At 40.3% G+C, this 20,206-nt stretch overlaps 1 protein-coding gene across 1 annotated transcript in view; it reads left to right on the top strand.

Moving 5' to 3' along the window:
* Positions 1-7,875: 7,875 nt before the first annotated feature.
* Positions 7,876-20,206, top strand: part of ALDH2 (aldehyde dehydrogenase 2 family member) — a 28,840-nt gene continuing 16,509 nt past the window's right edge. The window contains exons 1-2 of the mRNA XM_075178459.1: positions 7,876-8,075; positions 14,409-14,513. Of these exons, the coding sequence (XP_075034560.1) occupies positions 7,956-8,075; positions 14,409-14,513 (225 nt within the window). The 5' untranslated portion in view covers positions 7,876-7,955. The remainder of the gene's footprint in view (positions 8,076-14,408; positions 14,514-20,206) is intronic.

Raw genomic sequence — 20,206 nt, 5'->3', positions numbered from 1 at the left:
AGTCTCACCTGATGTTATAACTGACAGAGGGGCGGTGTTGACCATGGACCTCAGGGCAGTTAGGTGAATGATTGGAATGATGATAACAGCAGGAAAGTAGATAATGTCTTATGAAGTCAATGACTTGCAGCTGTTGATGGTGGAAGGTCAGCGACTTGGAACTGTAGAGAAGAAGCGATATAGCTTCAGACGAGATGAGAGGACGTGAGTAGGTGAAGGTAGCTCGTGGAGGAGTCAGTGGTCTGCGTACAGCAAGTTGTACCACTGTAGTGATGAGGAGGTTGTCCTGGTGTAGGTAGGTAGTAGGGTAGTCGGTGGTCTGCGTATAGCAAGTTGTACCACCGCTGTGATGGGAAGAGTTGTACTGGTGCAGGTAGGTAGCGGGGTAGTCGGTGGTCTGCGTATAGCAAGTTGTACCACCGCTGTGATGAGGAATGTCCAGGTGTAGGTAGGTAATAGGAGAGTCAGTGGTCTGCGTATAGCAAGTTGTACCACTGCTGTGATAGGAGGACTTGTCCAGGTGCTGGTAGGTAGCAGGGAAGTCAGTGGTCTGCGTGTAGCAAGTTGTACCACTGCTGTGAGGAGGAATGAGGACTTGTCCAGGTGCAGGAAAGTGGTGTGGAAACGGCAAACTGTAGCTGTGTGGAAACAGCGCGAGTAGAAAGGAGTTTTGTACAACACAAGTGGGTAAGTACAATGAATAGTCTGTCAATATAGTAGCTGGCTCTGCAACGTGGAGAAGCGGGTCAGCGCGGATATGCAAGTAACAACAAAGTCAATATGATGAGAGCATACCGTAGCTGAGTGAGAAGCTTGTCCGGGTAAACAGGCAATGTAGCATAGACAGTCTATCATAGGTAACTGTACCTTAGTGCAGTAGTCACTTATAGTTCAATAGGTATGCAAGTAAACAATAATTGTCAATAGTGGTTATGCATACCAAGTAGAGCAGGAATCAGCTGGGAAGCTGAAGAAGCGATCAGCTGAGTAGACACGCTGTAGCGGGTATGGGAACCGCCGTTGAGTAGAGCAGGGAACAGCTTGGAAACTGTAGACGATCAGCTGAGTAGACGCTGTAGCGGGTATGGGAACCGCCGGTGAGTAGAGCTGGAATCAGCTGGGAAGCTGAAGAAGCGATCAGCTGAGTAGACACGCTGTAGCGGGTATGTGAACCGCCGGTGAGTAGAGCAGGAAGCAGCTTGGAAACTGCAGACGATCAGCTGAGTAGTAATGCTGTAGCGCGTATGGGAACCGCCGATGAGTAGAGCTGGAAGCAGCTTGGAAACTGCAGACACGAGTAGAGCTGGAAGCAGCTTGGAAACTGCAGACACGAGTAGAGCTGGAAGCAGCTTGGAAACTGCAGACACGAGTAGAGCTGGAAGCAGCTTGGAAACTGCAGACACCTATAGAGAATCACTGGGAATGAGACTCCAAGATCAGGCCACTACCTAAGGCTGCAGGTGCCTTAAGTAGGGTGAGGTGATTGATCCATCAATCACATTAGTGGTCAGGTGTAGTTGTTAAAGCGACCTGCGCATGCGCAGTGCGACAGGATGGCGGACGGACGCTGTTCAACACAGGTGTGAGCGGGAAAGATGGAGAACCACGTACCAGAGTGGAGGCACTCACACTCCGGTGAGTGACAACTTGGCTTCGTAAATTCACACATAATCACAGAGAATATGGTAGATTAAATGTATTTAATCCAGAAAATGTTTCAAAGGCTTAAGTACAAAACAGTTAATATTAAGACATACAAAATACATTACACAAATAAGTTTCAAAAATAAAATAGGAAATAAAACCAAAGTCACTTACTTACTAGTTTAAGACTTGGCATGAGAGGAGTACACTTTGGGAAAAATGGTACATTCTAACCTGGACTGGTTCCTCATATAATGAATAACATTATTGGGTAAGGCAGCTGATTTAAGATTTTCACACTACTCTCACCCCCACCTTTGGAAATTAATTTTCCCAATATGAGGGCATTTCCCAGAATGAGACGGCTTTCGAAATGAGCTATTTGTTTTCTGAGATATATGTCTGACATCTCAAAGGGCAGGATTTCTCACATGTGGCTGGTCAGATGTATACACAAACTCTGTAATGCCTCAGAGATGTTATCTATCTGGTTACTTTCAAAAGACTCTTGACACGTAAACACTTGGCACATACAAAATACACACAGGCATACATGAATATTCAGGGAAAAGTAATAATCAGTGATTAGGTGCAATACCTAATCGCCACAACATCTATCATACTAGGGGGTCTATGCAGTGGCGGATCCAGGGCCCCCCCCCCCCCCCTAGCAGAGGCTTGCTGCCGGCGGCTGCACACTGTGCAGGTCCGTTAAGCAGTGACAGTGTGCTGCCCGGCTGCTCTGATTGTGAGTGACAGGGAGGGATCATGTGATCCCTCCACACATGCACTGTCCAGCTCTGCTCTTCGGAGCAGAGCTGACAGCATTGGGTTTTTTCATTTCTGATAATGTACGCCAGCTTCAGTTCCGAAAAACTGCTGTTTCTGTGATAAAAAAAAATCATACTTACCCCCATCTTTGGGACGCGCTGTCTCTAGGATCTCCTTCACGTCATCTTCGTTCCTCTTCTTCTTTCCATTGCGCATGTGCAGTTCCACAATTCTGCGAGCGGTGAGTGATCCCTCCACACATGCACTGTCCAGCTCTGCTCTTCGGAGCAGAGCTGACAGCATTGGATTTTTTCATTTTTGATAATGTACGCCAGCTGAAGCTGGCGTACATTAACATGACAAGTTCCCGGAAAAAATGTTTTTTCGGGACTTGTTAGATTGCGGCCTGGAGCAGTCACCATTCTGTTAAATGGTGACTGCTCCCAAAAACGAAGAGGAATGCAAAGCAGCAGATATCCATGATATCTGCTGCGATGCACCCTTAATAAATTTGCGGAGGACAGGAGGACACCTTAATGACCCGTTAAAAGCACTATCGTGCTTTATTAAATATGCCCCATAAGCTCTTTGAAGCTTCTTTGAATCTGGTTATATTCATTATGTGATGCATTTTACTGATATTAAGTTACGTTATGCTAATGGTTTAAGCTATACAATCATATATGTTATTTAGTTTTCCTGAATTATTGCCTCCATTCTACTCCAGTGTATATTGTAGCAATTTGTTCATTTTTAGAGTTACATAGCTAACCTGGAGAGGCTTCAGCTGAATCCCATAGAAAATGACAGGTAACGCCATCCTGAGATGGTGTTATCTTGCTGCGAAATGCAAAGCTTTTCAAAGCTTGATGCATTGCAGAACTTCAGAGTCCCCATATTAATCTATGGGGAGTGCGTTAAGAAACATTAAGTGGGTTATGGCAGGAGAAATCTTTGATTGCACTTTAGTAAATAGACCACTAGCTCTTTCTAGCTTTGATGTGTCCAAATGTTTGTTGTATATGGCATACTTGGTGGAAATACTGTTAATTGTAGACTTTGGAATGTTACTAACACCATTATATTACTGTCAGGAATATCCACTTTACACTTTACTAGACAATAAACCTCGTAAGATCCCTTATTCAGCACATTGTTTAACACAATGTATTGCTGTGACAGCAATACTACAAATAAAACTGGAAATTATTGTATCTCCCAATGTAAAGAATTCCATAAAGTCACTTATATTAAATAAATATTTAGCCTCCATACTGTCCAAATGCAGAGGGCCAGGTTCAGTCTTCAATTTGGCTATCTTTGGCCAGTGGTCATTTTACGACCGCATTTGCTAATGTGCCCAATGGTGATAAGATCAAATTTTGATCATATTTGTGCCATGTATGGGGCTTGTTTTGGAGCAAAACACACTACATTATCAGGGTATTAGCTCAATATTGCAAAGAGGCCTGATTATCCAATAGGCTGACAAGGACTAGGACGGAAGGCTTGCAGGGGGGGAGGGTTACATTTTGGTGGGTGAAAATTTGTCACAGGGGAAGGTATAAACTGAAATTAATTTTAAAATATAAGAAAATAGTTGTTCTCCATAGTAAAAAGACAGGGACATAAACATTAAAGGGTGGAGTGATGGAAGCCGATATATATAACGATGATATTGCAGCATGTGTGACTAATTTTATGATATTAATGAATTGAACTCGGGGTGACATTTTTCTTCCATATGTGCAGGTGAGGGGTGAGGTAAAATCAATTTCTTGAACTACTTGCCAATTGAAAGAGGTAGTGAGTGTGTCTGGGGCACTGCAATGCTGAAACAAGGATATAAAGGAGTAGCATATTAAAAGCATCCAAAAAATTTGGCTCTGCTGATGACTCCCTCTGGATTACTGCCAGGCCTGAGTCTTTGTGACCTTTCTAAAATCTGTGGTGCTGCACAAAGATATCCAGAACTCACACAAATCAGGTAATGGGTTTACCAAGAAATAATCCAATGCAACATTGATTAGAAATGTTACTTTCTTAATTGTCCAGCTACAAAAAGGTGCATAGTGGTCATTTTTATTATATATCTGTCAGGGCTAACGGCTACCAAGATGAACTCTTAAAACAGATGGTATAGAGGTCTTCACCCTTAGTAGCTGCCTTACCGGTGAAGCTTAATGTGGTTGCAGGTACTGGGATGCCCCCAGGTCTTAAGCTGTTGCATAGTAAAAGTTTATCTATGGCGGTCATAGCGCAGATGGAAGGACAAACTAGCCGAAGACAAATATCTGAGACAGACCAAAGGTCGTGGGTCATCAGCAAACAGAGTAAATAGGGACAGACCAAAGATGAGGGCTGGTAGCAAGCAAAAGGATATCCAAAAGACAGGCAGAGATCAGGACGATCAAAGTTCAGGCAAAATCCATAATCATGCCAGCGGTTACAACGGGTAGTCAAATAGTAATCAGGCAGAGTACACAGTCTTAGCTGGTTAGCGAATGTGAGGCACATACAGGACACTAGTCCCTCCCTGCCTTAAACACTCATATGGACCAATGAAGGCAGAGAGGCTCTAGACCAAATTAGCCACAGAAGGCTACTAATTAATTATATATTTTGATCATGCCCCCAGCTGCCTATCATGCCGGGACCCAGTGCTGTATAAAATGGGAAGTGATGCCCTGGTTGTCATGATGACGCGTCTAAGGAGATAATAGTGAGTCACGGCAGCTCAGGGCACCGCAGTGGCTCGTCAAAATATCCAGTTCTTCAATTATTGGGATCTTGGTTGGATAGAACATGAACACACATACACACGAGACAGTACACACACTTTTAGCAATCCCACCATTACTCAATATCCCTTCTGTATGGGACAAGTAATATGTAAAATTAAAAAAGCCAATTTCTCTTTTCAGGAGCCAAACCAGGATAAGAGCGTCATAGATTAGGAAACTGGGAATTTCCTCCTCCCGAATCCTCTCCATTTTATTTATACTATCTGAAATGTGAAATATACCTTTCACAATTAAATTGTTAAAACAAAAATAACTGTTATTCTTGTACATCATAAATATGTATTATCCATTAAATCTACTTGTTTTAATGTTTTGTTTTCAAATAACTAGACAATGGCTACATACATGCATCTTTGGAAGACAATAGTGTAAGAGGAAACATGTCTAGTAAGGGCACTCAGTGATAATCATGGGTTATTAAAATATACCTTTTATTGTTTATGCAAATACATGCATCTTTGTCTACTCTCCTTGTTTACATGCTTAAATGCAATTTTTTGGATGGGGGTGCTTGATCATGATCTCTACTAATAGTAACATTGCACACTATCACTTCTTTATGTTGCTATTTATCAAAAGTTAATATTTAAAGTTTAATCATCATCATTTATATAGTACCAGCAAATTCCGCATCACTTTACAATTGGGAACAATTATAAAAGTATAACCCCCCCTTCCCAAAAAAAAGTATAACCAAACATTATCGTGAACAGTGACTGTGACACTTTATGCCAACAGTGGACCATTAGAATCTATACTCCAGACCAGTGGTGGACAACAGCAAGCACTAGTGTCACCAGCAGTTTCTACTATTGAGTCTGGTTTCAAAGTGACAGCTTGGTTTATACACACAGCTTAAGCATAAGAGTGGGTGGTGATGTGTTGCCACCCAGAGGCAGAAATTACCAATATGCCAGGTATCTGGCTAGTCTAAGATTTTCCCTGTAAGAGTTAGAGGTTTTGCATATGTAACGCCCCCTCCTGGTGGCTGAACATTAAATAGGACCCAGCGTAGACACACCAGGAATGGCTGTTTAGCAACATGAGGCTGGTACAATCTTATCAGAACCTGTGTGGTGAGAGTTTGACAACGAGGGACCCGGGACAGAGGGGAGGAAGTCCCGCATCTTTGCAGTCTGTGGAGAGAGTCCGTAGCCTGCTGCCATGAGAGCCAAACTAAATCATAACAGAGAGAATGAGTGAAACAGGACAGATTTGAGGGAGAAATTACATTACAATGTGGCTGTATGATAGGAGAGCTAAGTGAGGGGGAATATACCACATTCAATCAAAATATAACAGTATGACTGAAAGACACGGGGGTATATTTACTAGACTGCGGATTTGAAAAAGTGGAGATGTTGCCTATAGCAACCAATCAGATTCTAGCTGTCATTTTATAGAATGTAGTAAAATGATAGCTAGAATCTGACTGGTTTCGAAATCTCCACTTTTTAAAACCCGCAGTTTAGTAAATATACCCCCCCCCTCCCCCCCAGCATTTAGAGAGGCAGCAAGCCATGCAGGCATCCATACAGAAGGGCCCCAACTAGCAGTGCACTTCTCCATCTGTGTGGTGTGTTGGTGTGTTGTTGGTGTGTGTGTGCAGAGACGGATTTAGACCTTATGGGGCCCTAGGCAAGAAACTGGTTTGGGGCCCCCTCCCTGAAAAATTCGATAGCACTATAGTTTTTAGCATAACATATACCCCTATTCAGGGGCTGGCTGGCAGACTTGAGCCCAGGGGGGCAAGCAAATAGCACTGGCCCATAAGTAGCGGCCCATTTTTAAAGGTTGGTCTCACCTCCGGCCCTGGGAGGGCCCTCTGGGGACTGCTGGGCCCTAGGCAATTGCCTAGGTTGCCTAGTGATAAATCCGGCCCTGTGTGTGTGTGTGTGTGTGTGTGTGTTTGGCAGTATTGAAAGAATACTCCCCAGAAAAGAAAGTGGCGATTCGTGTGGCGGCACTGAAAACCAAGTACAGAGGTGAGAAGCACTTACATCATTCTATATAAATACACACCCTCACAATGCATACTACAATGTTACACTTGAATCTACACAATTCTCCCAAAATGTATGAAATAACCCAAACCCCATAACATTAAATATTCGTTCTTCCAACAATTGATAAATTCCCTTAATTCAGCCGTATTTGACTCAACACTTTTATAAGACATTCATAACATTATGAAGATTCCAAACCACTGGGGGTCATGCTCTGTATTATTTAGAACATTTTCACTAATTTCATTGTACAGATAAACATTATACTCTTTTTGATTGATGGTTTCCAGCTATGGCCCCAACATGACAATCTGCATAGCTGTTTATCTGTTATCTATTTGATAAAATAGTTAAATATCCACATAATAAGTAGATAACTAGTGATGTCTCAGTTTTTTTTCTAAATCTTGTTGTTAAGAAAAATCCTTAAACACGATCACTTCCCAATAATCCTGTTAAAAGCTCAGCTCAGTGTAAGCCCGTTCCCGTGAGCTCAGAGATCAGCATTCTGCCACTTGTTATACAGAGGAGATCCCTGCTCCGAGCTGTGGGCTGGTCATGTGTGTCTTTAGTCTGATTGGCCAGCAGGATGTTTTTGATCACACAGAGTGACAGCTAGGAGTGGTCTATGGTATTATAAACAGTTGCAGTGAGCGAAGCTTCCTCCTTGCTCTGGAAGTCTGTGGTTGTGTTGTTGCAGGGGATCGAGGTAGAAGTCTGCGGCTGCACAATGCTCCGAGCTGTGTTGGGGAATCTGTGCTCTAAGGTGCCTTTGGGGGTCCAAGTCAGCAGGTTTTCTGCTGCCGCCATTCCTGCTCCCAACCCTAAGCCAGACGTGCAATATAACCAGGTAATGTCTTTATCACACGAGCCGTCCCCCCGTTACCTTGTGATAGTTGTTGCAGAGCAGTGTGCAATTAGGGGCTTAGTGTAGAAGTAAGATATGCTGTGTATAAGCGGTTGAGGAGTGATCGTATTGGGTCACGGGGTGCAACGTACTCCGACAAAACTGCTTTCAAACTTATTAAAAAAAGTTATTGGATGTTCCGCTTTTTTTTCCAACATAAATTCTTAGTTTAAGTAGGAGTACAGACTGAAGGCGGGAGTACACCGCAAACTACGAACTTCGCTGACCTTTACGCACAAACTACAAGAAGTTTATGGCTTGTATACGGTAGGCTTCCTGAATCTACTTTCTATTTTACTGCAGCCATACTGACTGCCCAGAGAATCCTGCGTGGAATCTAGTCACAAACAACCATAGGAGACAGTTTTGTGGATCATGCTAGCAATTTGGCACCTGAAGTCCTCTGTTTATTTTCTGTTGAGTGAAGTGTACAAAATATTATCTTGTGCTATACAAAAAACCTGTCCACTCCTGTATCATGTTTGTATGGGTTCAACATGCCATTCTCCCTTCATCATCTCTTGTCCTCATAGCTGCTGCAGTCCCTACTATGGTTCTGGTTTATATAACTATTATTGTTAAAGGCAATAGACCTGTGGCTGGAGTTATTTTTTTACTAGGGGACTGTGTGGTACATATCTGCACCTGTCTGAGATTTTTTTTTCCTGATCTCGCAGCCTTCCACCATGGCGGTGTGGTACACCTACCACATATGTTACCTTGGTGTTATTAAACACTTGGGCTTGTTAGACTGGTAGGGGCCTACCAATTCTCATTGTCTTGCATTCGTAGTTCATCCCAAGAAATTGGCACTGCTAAGTATGGCATGGTTTTTGATGATATTGGGGAATGAGTGCATATTCAGCAATCGCTAACACTTGACAAGTTTGTATAATGACAAAATTAAAGGATTTCCGTAAGATTATTTTATCCCACTTTCTGCCCAAATTTGTTTTAGTGGCTTAAAGTGACAGCAAATACACATACATTTCTTTACTAAGATTACTCCACAAATAGGACATTTTCAATTTGTCCTCTTGTTGTTTCTCTATCCAAAGGATAGATCTATCAAACCTTCTAAAAAGTGGAGGTGTGCCCATAGAAACCAATCAGATTCTAGCTATTATTTATTTAGTACATTCTAAAAAGTGTTAGAATCTGGTTGCTATGGGCAACATCTCCACTTTTCCTTTTTAGAAGGTTTGATAAATCTGCCCCTTTGTGGGTTATCCTCAAACTGCAAATCGGTTATCTCGGCACATTCTTTCATATTCCAACAACTCTGCTGTTTGAATCAAACATTTGACCTTATGTATATATTGATTCTTCCTTAATTCTTGTAACTTATTCGGGACAAAAAGTCCCCCTGGAGTCCAAACCGCCCCGCTGAAATAATTTACTCTTACCCTTCAGGGTTGCCTCACCATGTATCATTTTCATAATATCCATGGCACACCTGGGTCCCCTGCTTGAAGTGGTACCAGAGTTTCTCATACTTATAGGAGTATGTCCCTCCTGAGATTCAGACACCCTAATCATATATATACAGACCCTTTCTCTGATCGCTTTACTTTACGTATTTCTTTGCACAATTTTTTTTGATCAATTAATTTTGTACAATCAATAGCCAAAAAGAATGACCCTCTAATATAAAAGGTTTTCTCAAATGTCTACCGGCAGACATACTGTATATCTAAATCCTTCACAAGTTAATTTAAATATTATTGTACACTTTTCTTCAACAGACATTTAAACTGTCAACAATATGACAAAACATAACAAATACAATGAATCTTGCCAGAACCAGAAGGGTGAGTATTCTTGAACCTTCACATCAAGCTGACAAGTCTTAGAAGACACAGAAATGGTAACAACATTTTTTTAGAGCACAATAAATCTTCTACCCAACGCGGTTTTGTTGTTCCTAGTTCTGTTTCTCCTCGACTTTCACAGTTTTCAGGATGGTTTTTGAATCTCACTGGGAGCCACCTGTATAATCCCTTCTAATTGGGGTATACAGTGCACACTGGAGAATTGATCTGACACACACACGGTTGTCTGGAATAATCAGTTCTGTTTTACTGAAACTGATATACTAATATTTAGAAAAACATGGCATACCCTCTTGTGGTTACATAGTATAAAAATTAAAACAGTCCTCTACATTGTAGTTATGACCTTCAATCAACTGTACATAGACATCTGTAAATCTTTCTTAGAGCAGGACAGACAGCTTATCTATCTTCACTTCACTGAAAGTGAGTTATATCTAAGTTTTTGAAGCAAAACTGCTCTTTTAGCTATGAGGTCTGTAGTTAATCATTTTTAACTATTTGACTTATGCATTAACTATTTCTATGAAAGCTATATATTGCTTAATTAAAAACATAATTTCTTTTACATTATTAACTGGATATAACTTTGTCTATAACTTCTCACATTTGTCTACATGCTGACCAGTGAGCATGTTCCGCTAGATATCTGGAAAAATCTTTAGTAGAATTATGTAACAAAATGTGACTGCAGCGGCCCCAACAATTGCTGATGTGCAACCCACTTTCTGCCATTTTCATATTTATTTTGTTAATTGGCCAGTTAGTTTACATCAACTTGTTTTCCCTAGTTTAAACATTCTTTATTTTTTTATTTAGTTGCAATGCATTGCCTCCTTGTGTGTGCCAATTATAGTACAAGTGTAAAAGGTGTCTATCTTCACTAATGCTAACTGATGCAAACTGATATATCAGGAAGTATTTTGGTTAGCAATGAAGCTATTAAATATTGTACTGTGGTACCTCTAATAATATTACAGCCTGAGTATAAACCTGCAATGTGCAGTTAACGCATTCTGTTCTTGAAAATAACTTTTAAAGCTGAGCCTCTTCCACTATTTGGCCTTCTCTTCACACATCTTTCCAATATGCAATCTGTCCTAAATGCTGCAGCAAAACTTGTTATTTTCTCTCACCCCTGCACTTCTCTGAAAAACCATACACTGATTCCCTATTACCTTCAGAAGCCATTTCAAGATCCTTGCCCTCACCAACGCCTTTAACTCATCACAAGATTGCCTCCCGTCTTAAATCTGCCACTGACCTGCACATCCATGACTCCTTCCGTGCTGCTCCTCACTTTGGGAACTCTCTACTTTTCTTGACCAAACTCTCTCCTCAATTTTCAATCATTCAGCATCATTTACTTATGTTTATAGTGTAACCAACTCTGCAGCGCTGTACAGAGAATATTTGTCATTCACATCAATCCCTGCCCGATTGCTGCATAGTCTAAACTTCATCACACTCACTCAGACTAGTGTTAATTTTGTCAGCAGCAAATTAACCTACCAGTATATTTTTGAAGTGTGGGAGGAAACCGGAGCACCTGGAGTAAACCTACGCAAACACAGGGAGAACATTCAAACTCCACACAGATATTATGTCAGGAATCAAACTCATGACCCCAGTGCTGGTAGGCAGAAGTAGTAACCACTAAGACACTGTGCTGTTCAAGCCCTTTCTCAAAACCCAGCTGTGCACTAAAGCCTAACAACCCCCCACCTGGTAATACTGAGTGTTCTACTAGTTACAATCCCATTTCCACAGCAAGTCCTCCTAGCTCCTATTGTCTCAGCACTTCCCTTCTCCCTTTAGACTGTATGCCCCTCTAACCTTTTTTTTTCACATCTGCATCTACTTCATCAACCTTGTATGTACTTTAAGGTTTTTTTCATGTGTAACTCGACATTCTGACCATCTGATGCCATAACATCAGAGTCAGAATAACTATCAGATTTTTGTAGCACCTTGCAAATAAATTATTTTTAAGTATAATAAAGCTAATATTTGCCCAAAAATGTATTTTTATTGTGAATCCAGACATACCTTTTGTAAAAGCTTCTGTTAATCCCAGTAGTAGTGTTTTCAGTTGCCGCCCTCGTGCAGAAAAGGCAACTTGCAGTTATATTTCTGCAGTATGTGTAATAATTGTCATAGTAAACATGGAAAAACAGCACTAAAATGTCTCTCCACTGTGACCTTTGGCTGCAAGTAGTCTTGGTGCATTGGCTCCTGCACAGGGTTAACACTTGCAGAGAAGGTAACCCAAAATGGAATTTAGTTTAATTTCACTTGACTGTCCTCTCCCAAATCAAACACTTTTGCTCACTGGAAGCTAGACCCTCAGTGGATCTTTTAAACTATAGCTCATGGGTACCATGTCTTATTGCAAAGTATTTGTTTGGCCCTCATTTATTGGAAGTCACTTGTTTGAAAGTGGAATTATCCTTGAAAGTTTTCCAGTGTCAAAATTCAGGTTTGTCCACAACTCCCCAATATTAATCTAAATTTTTTACTTTTATTCCTAAAAATACCACTTCTGATTGTCAGAATGATGAGACAGTCTTTCATGTAAGGGTTTGTATGCTTGAAGCATTCTGTTAGATTGGTAAAAAAAAATATTACAATCTACTACAAAATCCCAGTAAAGAACCTACCATTATTTTGTTGACTCCTGGTTCTGACTTCAACAATGGATTCTACTTTGACACCTGTACATTTCCAAAAACTGATACCATAGACTTCAGGGTACCAAGGTACAATATTGCAGATTACATTTGTCAATATTGAAACCTTTACAAAGTAAATACAGTTTCTGTAGCTGTGAGCACATTAACATTCTATTATGTAAGAAATGCTCTGCAAGATTTTCTCTTTCAAGTTCTGTGGCATGTGATAAGTAGCAGTGATTAGTGTTATTTGGCAGGGCTCTTTGTGAAGACCATAATCGGTCTGGCAAGATTTGAAATTGCATATGATGGCTCTTTTAATGATACTTAAAGTGCCTAAAACATTGTTTAATGCAGTGCAGACCTTTCCAATTTCAAACCTAAAATTGGTGATGACCTCCTGTGCTCTCAGACCTTATTTCTATTTTGTGGGTGGTGTGTGTGTTTTTTCTCTGTAACCATTACTTTAACCTATCCTAGGCAATACCAGAAAAAGTTTATGTACCTTTTATTTTTTTGCAATGTGTTTAATTGTATTAAGCGCATAAAATACATAGAACAAGAGATTCATAAATATACATACAATATCATATTAACTCTCCTGCAGCTTGAATCAGTGAAGTAGACACAGCTTTATATTCAACCTTCCTTACAAGTCTCTGTAGCATTTGGTCTTCAAATTTATTTGGACAGTCTCGACTCAAGTAAGCAAACTGTTATAGTGTGGGGGGAGCAGAAGTTATCACCTAGAAGTTAAAAAAATAAATAAAAAATGCCCATGGCAGAGGTGAGGGGTCTGCATATTTAAAATTTTACAAATGTAGAGATATACTGGTCCATTTCAAAGAACTCCAATCTCTTTGCAATTTATGGGAATAACTCTCACTACCCACCATCTTAACAAAAACAAACCCAGCCTTGTCCATGGACACACTAAAATTCCAGATATAATAGACCCTTATGCACACCCACTTTATCTAGTCTTCAGGTTGCAGCAGAAATTGGTATCGCCCAAGCGGGTGAGCTGATAAAAATTGTTCCTATGTTGTAGTCTGAACTTATCACACTTGGATTGATCTAAGTATTCCTGAACTCTGCCGGTCCTAGTACTGGCTGGAGGCAAGTGTTCTCCTCTGTGTTGCAAGGAGACTAAAGTTCTCTAAGTATCATCATTCCCTAAACCTATTTATTTAAAATGATCAATTTCAGATTTGGAAACTACAAAGTCACTTACAAATGTGTTGTACTTTGGGGGGGTGGTGGTTTATTTTCTTCCATTCAGAAAACCAAGTCGAACTTGCACTTTGTGGCTATTAAGGACAGGACTGCAAAATATACTCTACTATATAGATCAGTGATGGGTCAACATTTCAAGGGTCTCACATGTGACTCTTGATCACTTGAGCAGATCAGTTCTTTTCTATAAATGAAATGTGTGAACACCTTAAAGGCACAATTGTGTCCCCTCTGCTATGGCTGTGTGGAGCTGACATCAATATCTGAAGCCATTGTTCCCAAAAAGTACTGTGTGCTAAGGTTCATGTAGTGTTGACTGGTAATACTGTTTAGGAAGAAGAACCCACTGTTCTCTTATTGAGCAGCCTGTGTGAATGGGCCACGCTTCATGTCAAAAGGGAAAATTTGGATCAGGGAAGGGGTCATGGGTGGGCTTATTTAGGAGTACCTGCTGGTCACAACTGAACTAGACCAAAGTCCATTTCACTGGTTTCTTACATCTTACAGCATGCAGTAACTTCTGTCTGTCTTTACAGCTGTTCATAAACAACGAATGGCAAGATGCAGTCAACAAGAAGACCTTCCCCACGGTGAACCCTTCCACTGGAGAGGTCATCTGTCATGTTGCAGAGGGCGATAAAGTAAGCAGTAAGCAAGCATTGTGGTGGATCACTTATGTTTTACCAAAGGTTAAGCTGCTTGGTGACCTCTCCGGGCACTGTTAGATCCTGAGGTTTGTTTCTTGTTTAAAATATCTTGTCAAAATAAACTTTATAAATATTATGTATATTACCTCTGGTGCATTGAGGTACAGTGTGTCTGAAGAATGTTGGTGAGTAAATGTACATTTTGGTTTAAGAGTTGGGATAAAGATATACAGTAAATCAAACTATATATTTTTTAGTAGTCTTTTTCTACATCTACTCATTGTAGTCTATAAAGTCACTACAAGTGTCTGTATTTTGTCTACATGACTGTGCACATCTTCGTGTAACAGCATTACTGACTGATCAGTACAGTGTCCTGATCAACTAGGTTACCTAGTACTGTGTTGGCATCTTAGGATTTTGGCAGACTCTTCTCTTGACGGCCTCTGTTCCAAGTTTTGTCAGTAACTACTGTATTTGTTGTGAGCAGTTGTGCAATTAAGTGGCATCAATTCAAAGCGTTATGAAATCTAAACTTGTGTTACAACTTGTTAGTCTGTGTTGGCAGTTATGGAGAAATCCAGGGCAGTCATTTAGGGTTGCTCGCGTGCATGGTTTGCTCAAGACATTACAGTCACTCTTCTATGCTACGGTATGTTTAGTAAGGGCTTCTGTGTATGGAAGCTTTCCCCTTAGGCACAACTTTGTCTGAAGTTTCAGGATCTTATCGGTGTGGTCATAAGATCTTAAAACTTGTAAATACAATTTTGAATTACTAATTTGGGTACACACTACAGGGTTTTCACCTGTGCCAATCACAAAATAAACGATTGCATTAGTGTTTACGCTCCCACAATCACATTTGATCCAAAAGCAAAAAGTATTTTCTTTTATAAACTTACTAAAAATCACTACGGACGATGGAACGATGTCAAGCAAATTGTGTGTGTGCGTGCACACTCATGACCAGCAGTGTAGGCAGATCTCCTATAGAGTTTAGAGTCATGATCTTTTCAGCAGATGATTGTGAGAGATGAACATCACATATCTGAAGGTGTGTACATGCTTCAGCATGCTGATCGGGAATTTAAATCGTTGGTAAAATTGTTAGATATCTAGTGAAACACTTTCTGCAGTGTATCGAGCGTAAGTCAACTTAGGTCGACTAAACCCAATGTACTATCTTAACTCGTAATTGTGTTCCAATAATTGAATTCCAGGGATACTAGAGTACACCCCCCACTTAGTTAATTTTTATTTTCTTCCCTCAATATGAAGGTGATGCTGTTGAGCTTTTAAAACATTAGTTTGTCTTTAACAAACCAGTTGGGTTCATGTATACCATAGCTTAAATATTTAATTATATTTAATATTCTGGTCCTTTTTTAAAGAGAACCCGTTATCAGGTGCTCATAATTTGCTTATTACATAATATTGTCTAAACAATCCTGGCAGGTCCTCCTTTTTAAATTTATTAACTTCTGTAACCAGTACAAAAGAAAATGTAAGCTGCTTTATATCATGGTAACTCTTAAAAAGTTAAAGTAATAAGCAAAAGATGTGTAAATGCATAATTTTTTATAACTGTTGCTGAAATCTAGCTTTTTCTTTTTTTTTTTCTTCCCTCTAAATTTACATTGATCAGCTAAAGCAGAGCTGAGCTTGCAACTGTAATTAGTGGCGTTGATAAAAACATGGAATGGCTTATCCAAGGACCTTTCCATTTGTTTTCCAGGCATAGCATGCTACCATTGGGCCTCAACACAATATGGCTATCTTTCCATTTTGGCCACAGATACAGAGTTACCTTGTTATGGGCACCTTCAGACATTTATTGCAGATGTTGCTGTCTCCAAAATTCAAGTAGTACAGACATAGAATGTGTGCAGTAATGAAATCTGTATTTGCCTTTGAACAAAAGAAAAGCAAAGGGAGAACTTATTGTCTACTATCGTCTGAGAAGTTGTTTCTATCCTATTTCTGTAATTGGGTAGAAATTTGCGTTTGCACGCAATGTTCTAGATAGGGAGGTAGATCATAGAAAGGGTTTATAGGGTGGGCTAGTTGGGGTGGGGATTCTGCGGAGTATATTTGGCTAGGAATTAGAGATGTGATATCATGTTTTAGGCCTTTAAATATAGGTAGTGCCATTATTTTTTAAAAACTTTGATTTTAAAATGTAACATTTCTATTTGGAATCTCTATATATTGTAGGTTCACTTACTCTACCAATATCTTCAAAAGTCAGGTGTTGCTAAAACTGCTCACTGAGGGCAATTTGGACAGCTGCTTTTGGTCACTGTAACATTGTTTCACTAAATTGAAATCTGGTTACTCTGCACTGAAACAAAGCAAATAACCTGTATGTGTTTGCGCAACTTGAACCTGGCTCAGGTTATACCAGTTGGATCAACTTTCACTTGCCTAAAAGACAAAACTGCAAATATTCCCAGTATTAATTCTTGATTTACCCATAACCCTTATTGTGCCTCTTCAAAACATGTTTACAATGCTTCGGTTTGATTCCAAAATCCTGAGGCCAATAGGAGGTTCTTCTGCAGATTCTCTGCAAACGTACTCTGGGAGTGGTGTACTCATTTAATTAACTGTTTGCGTCTGACTGCTAATGCTGTAGTAGATTCACATGAAACCAAGAAATTCTATAAGAGGCCAGTATGGGCCAAAAAGTGTTACAGCAAGATTATTTTGCAGAAATGTATCCTTATTTAAAAACCTAGATCTAAATGTATGCAATAAACTACTTTAAATGCAAGATTAATAGTGTATAACTTGTATAAATTATCCCACTTGTAATCTCAGGCACCACAGCTGTATTTACCTTCTCAGAGATGCACCCTGATGTTTGCAGACACCTTCCCATGAGCCAATGAGTCAAAGTTGTACACTTTGACATGAATGTAGGTCATAAAGGATCCAATTGTATCTTTATATTCATTGCTACTTAAGTATACATGTGCAACTTGAAACATGGACTCCACCTGTCTGTCATTTTGATAACCTAACTTGTTTTGAGATATTATTGTAACCCATACAGGACACAGCACTGGCATATTGATTTGCTATAAAAATAAATAATGCTGATAGTCTCCTATATTCATTGTCTGGAGGGTTGGAGTGGGTGCAGAGCCAGGTAAGCCTGCAGGTCCCCTGTAGAAGGTCACCCAGTTATTACTTTAATTTCAGAGCACTGCATGAGTGGGACTGTTAGGAGATCAGACTTGAGGAACAAAGATTGATGGGGACATCTCTTGAGTCAGGTGCAGGATTTACAGTGGAATCTAGGCCCACACATGTTGCCATGGTAACCAGCAGAACCACATGTTGCTCTTAAAGACCCCCGTAAGTGTAATTGTGGGACCCAACTGGATTAACTTCCAGAGGGGTATGTATGATTAGTAAGTACCCATTTGTTTAATATATACAGTGTTTCAACATTTTGGGGGACTTCAGTCTCACGACCATTCTGGAGACAATTTGCAGTTGAGATTTTGATGAAATATCCGCCTATTTTTCCTCGCACCTCTATGGGGAGACTTGAGCAGAGATTTCTACCATAATAACAGTAAGTATGCACAGCTGCGATGTTTTGAGGAACATTGAGGCTAATTGAATACCCCCCTATGGGACAGATTAAATTAAAAGCAAAGTCCCATAGAACCTTGTGTGAGGTCCCTCTGTGGGATATCCCTGGTTAAAATCTCTGATCACTTGTGCTTGCACCTCAGATGTGTGAGCAAACAACGACCCTTTTTTTCCCTGTACCATAATTACTGGTTCTATGGTTCCTACTGGACTTGGCTCTTATTGAATAGGATATTTGTATTTTTTTATTTTTTTTTTATTCAATCTAATTGGGAGTGACTGAAATGTTCAGGGTGCTATTTATGTACTTTTTAGAAGAAGAAAAAAACTTGACACCTGTGCATTCATTCATGTACACTGCAGTTGCCACAATTCACTGCAATTTAAGGTCATTGGTTTCACATACCTGTATAATCTGTGTAAATTGCAGCTGTCAATGATTACATGACGGAATCATACTTTCACACACTTCTGTGGTAAACTTATACACTGTGTTTGCATGTATTTCCTGTTGGATAATATTTAATTTATCAACATATGTTTTTTATTTAATCACTTTGTTTACGTTCTGTTCCCTGCTGAGAGGGAGATTGCTTTGTATGTCTTTGTTTTAATATTTGTGAATGGGTTAATGGTATCTTGCAAAATGTCTTGCCAAATCTGATTTCATGTCACGGATTAAGTAGCCAAATGATGGAATGTATTGGATGATCAGTCATGTGACCCAGATATCACTCGCTGCTTGGATTCTTACATCCTGTTTATGTATGTGCGTTTGGTCTTAGAAATACACACTATACCATGGTACACTCTGCTTTTATACTATACATGGAATTATAGATAATCACATGCAATCACTTGAGGATTTGGAAGATTGAAAAATCACTGTTTCTGCTTCACTCGTCTAATGTGGCACTACTCCTAAACATGTCTAATGAGTTGTGTAATGACTTGATTACCTGCATTGCGTACATTCTGCCAAAGTTTTCACTGTACAGGTTTTTCAGCATTTATGTTGTGTATTTGTTCATGGCAATATGAAACACTTTACCTTTTTAAACACTTGTAGTGTCTTCTTACATGTCTGCTTCTATGGGTACTGCAGTGGTTACAAATTAGCTGGTCCAAATGGCTTGTTTCATTTCACTGCAGAGCTGTTCTGTTGAATGGCAAAGTAGAGACTGAACTGGCCATTTCATTAAGCTCAAGGACTCTGCTAGCCTGGCATGGAGCATTGTTTTCCTGAATGACCATTTACACAGTCATGGGGAGATGCATCTGCTCAGCAGTGATCCTGTGGTTTTCAAACATTTCTTCATCTATTTATATAGCGCCACTATTTCCGAAGCACCGTACAGAGAACTCATTCACATCTGTCCCTGCCCCATTGGAGCTTAGTCTAAATCCCCTAACATACACACACAGACCGAGCGAGTCTAAGGGCAATTTAATAGCAGCCATTTAACCTACCAGTATGTTTTTGGAGTGTGGGAGGAAACCGGAGGAAACTCACGCAAACACGGGGAGAACATACAAACTCCACACAGATAAGGCCATGGTCAGGAATCAAACTCATGACCCCAGTGCTGTGAGGCAGAAGTGCTAACCCCTAAGCCACCGTGCTGCCCACAGATGTGTGTGTAACCGCCTGATTCTATTAATGTATGTTACAAGCAGCCACCACAGCGGTCCTGCTAGAAATATTGCTGGCTGCATCCTGACAGCCGGTACGTCGCTTCTGACCACAGCGTCCTGGGCCGTTGCCAGGGCAACAAAGATGCGTCTCCTTCTCTGCTGTGTCCCAGCCGCTAGCTACAGCTGGGGTCTCTCAGCAATGGTAATTGATATAACCTCCTGAGCACCTAGAGAGGTGTTTATCCTCTGTCCCACTGTGATTAGATAGTTTCAATATTTAAGGCAAGGAGGGCGCATTAGCTGACCTGCTCCTGTTTCCTGTGGATAATCTGCCAGAATTCTGATTGACTCATGTTGTGACCCCTGGCTTGTTTTTGGACCCCACTTCAATTCTGATTGCCCTTGATCTCTGACTCTCTTGGATTATTCCAGTTTGCTACCAGCCCTGA

Source organism: Mixophyes fleayi, chromosome 1, assembly GCF_038048845.1.
Source record: "Mixophyes fleayi isolate aMixFle1 chromosome 1, aMixFle1.hap1, whole genome shotgun sequence".
NCBI lineage: Eukaryota > Metazoa > Chordata > Amphibia > Anura > Limnodynastidae > Mixophyes > Mixophyes fleayi.
The sequence above is the reverse complement of the archived record's forward strand: the minus strand, read 5'-3'. Positions and strand labels throughout refer to the sequence as shown.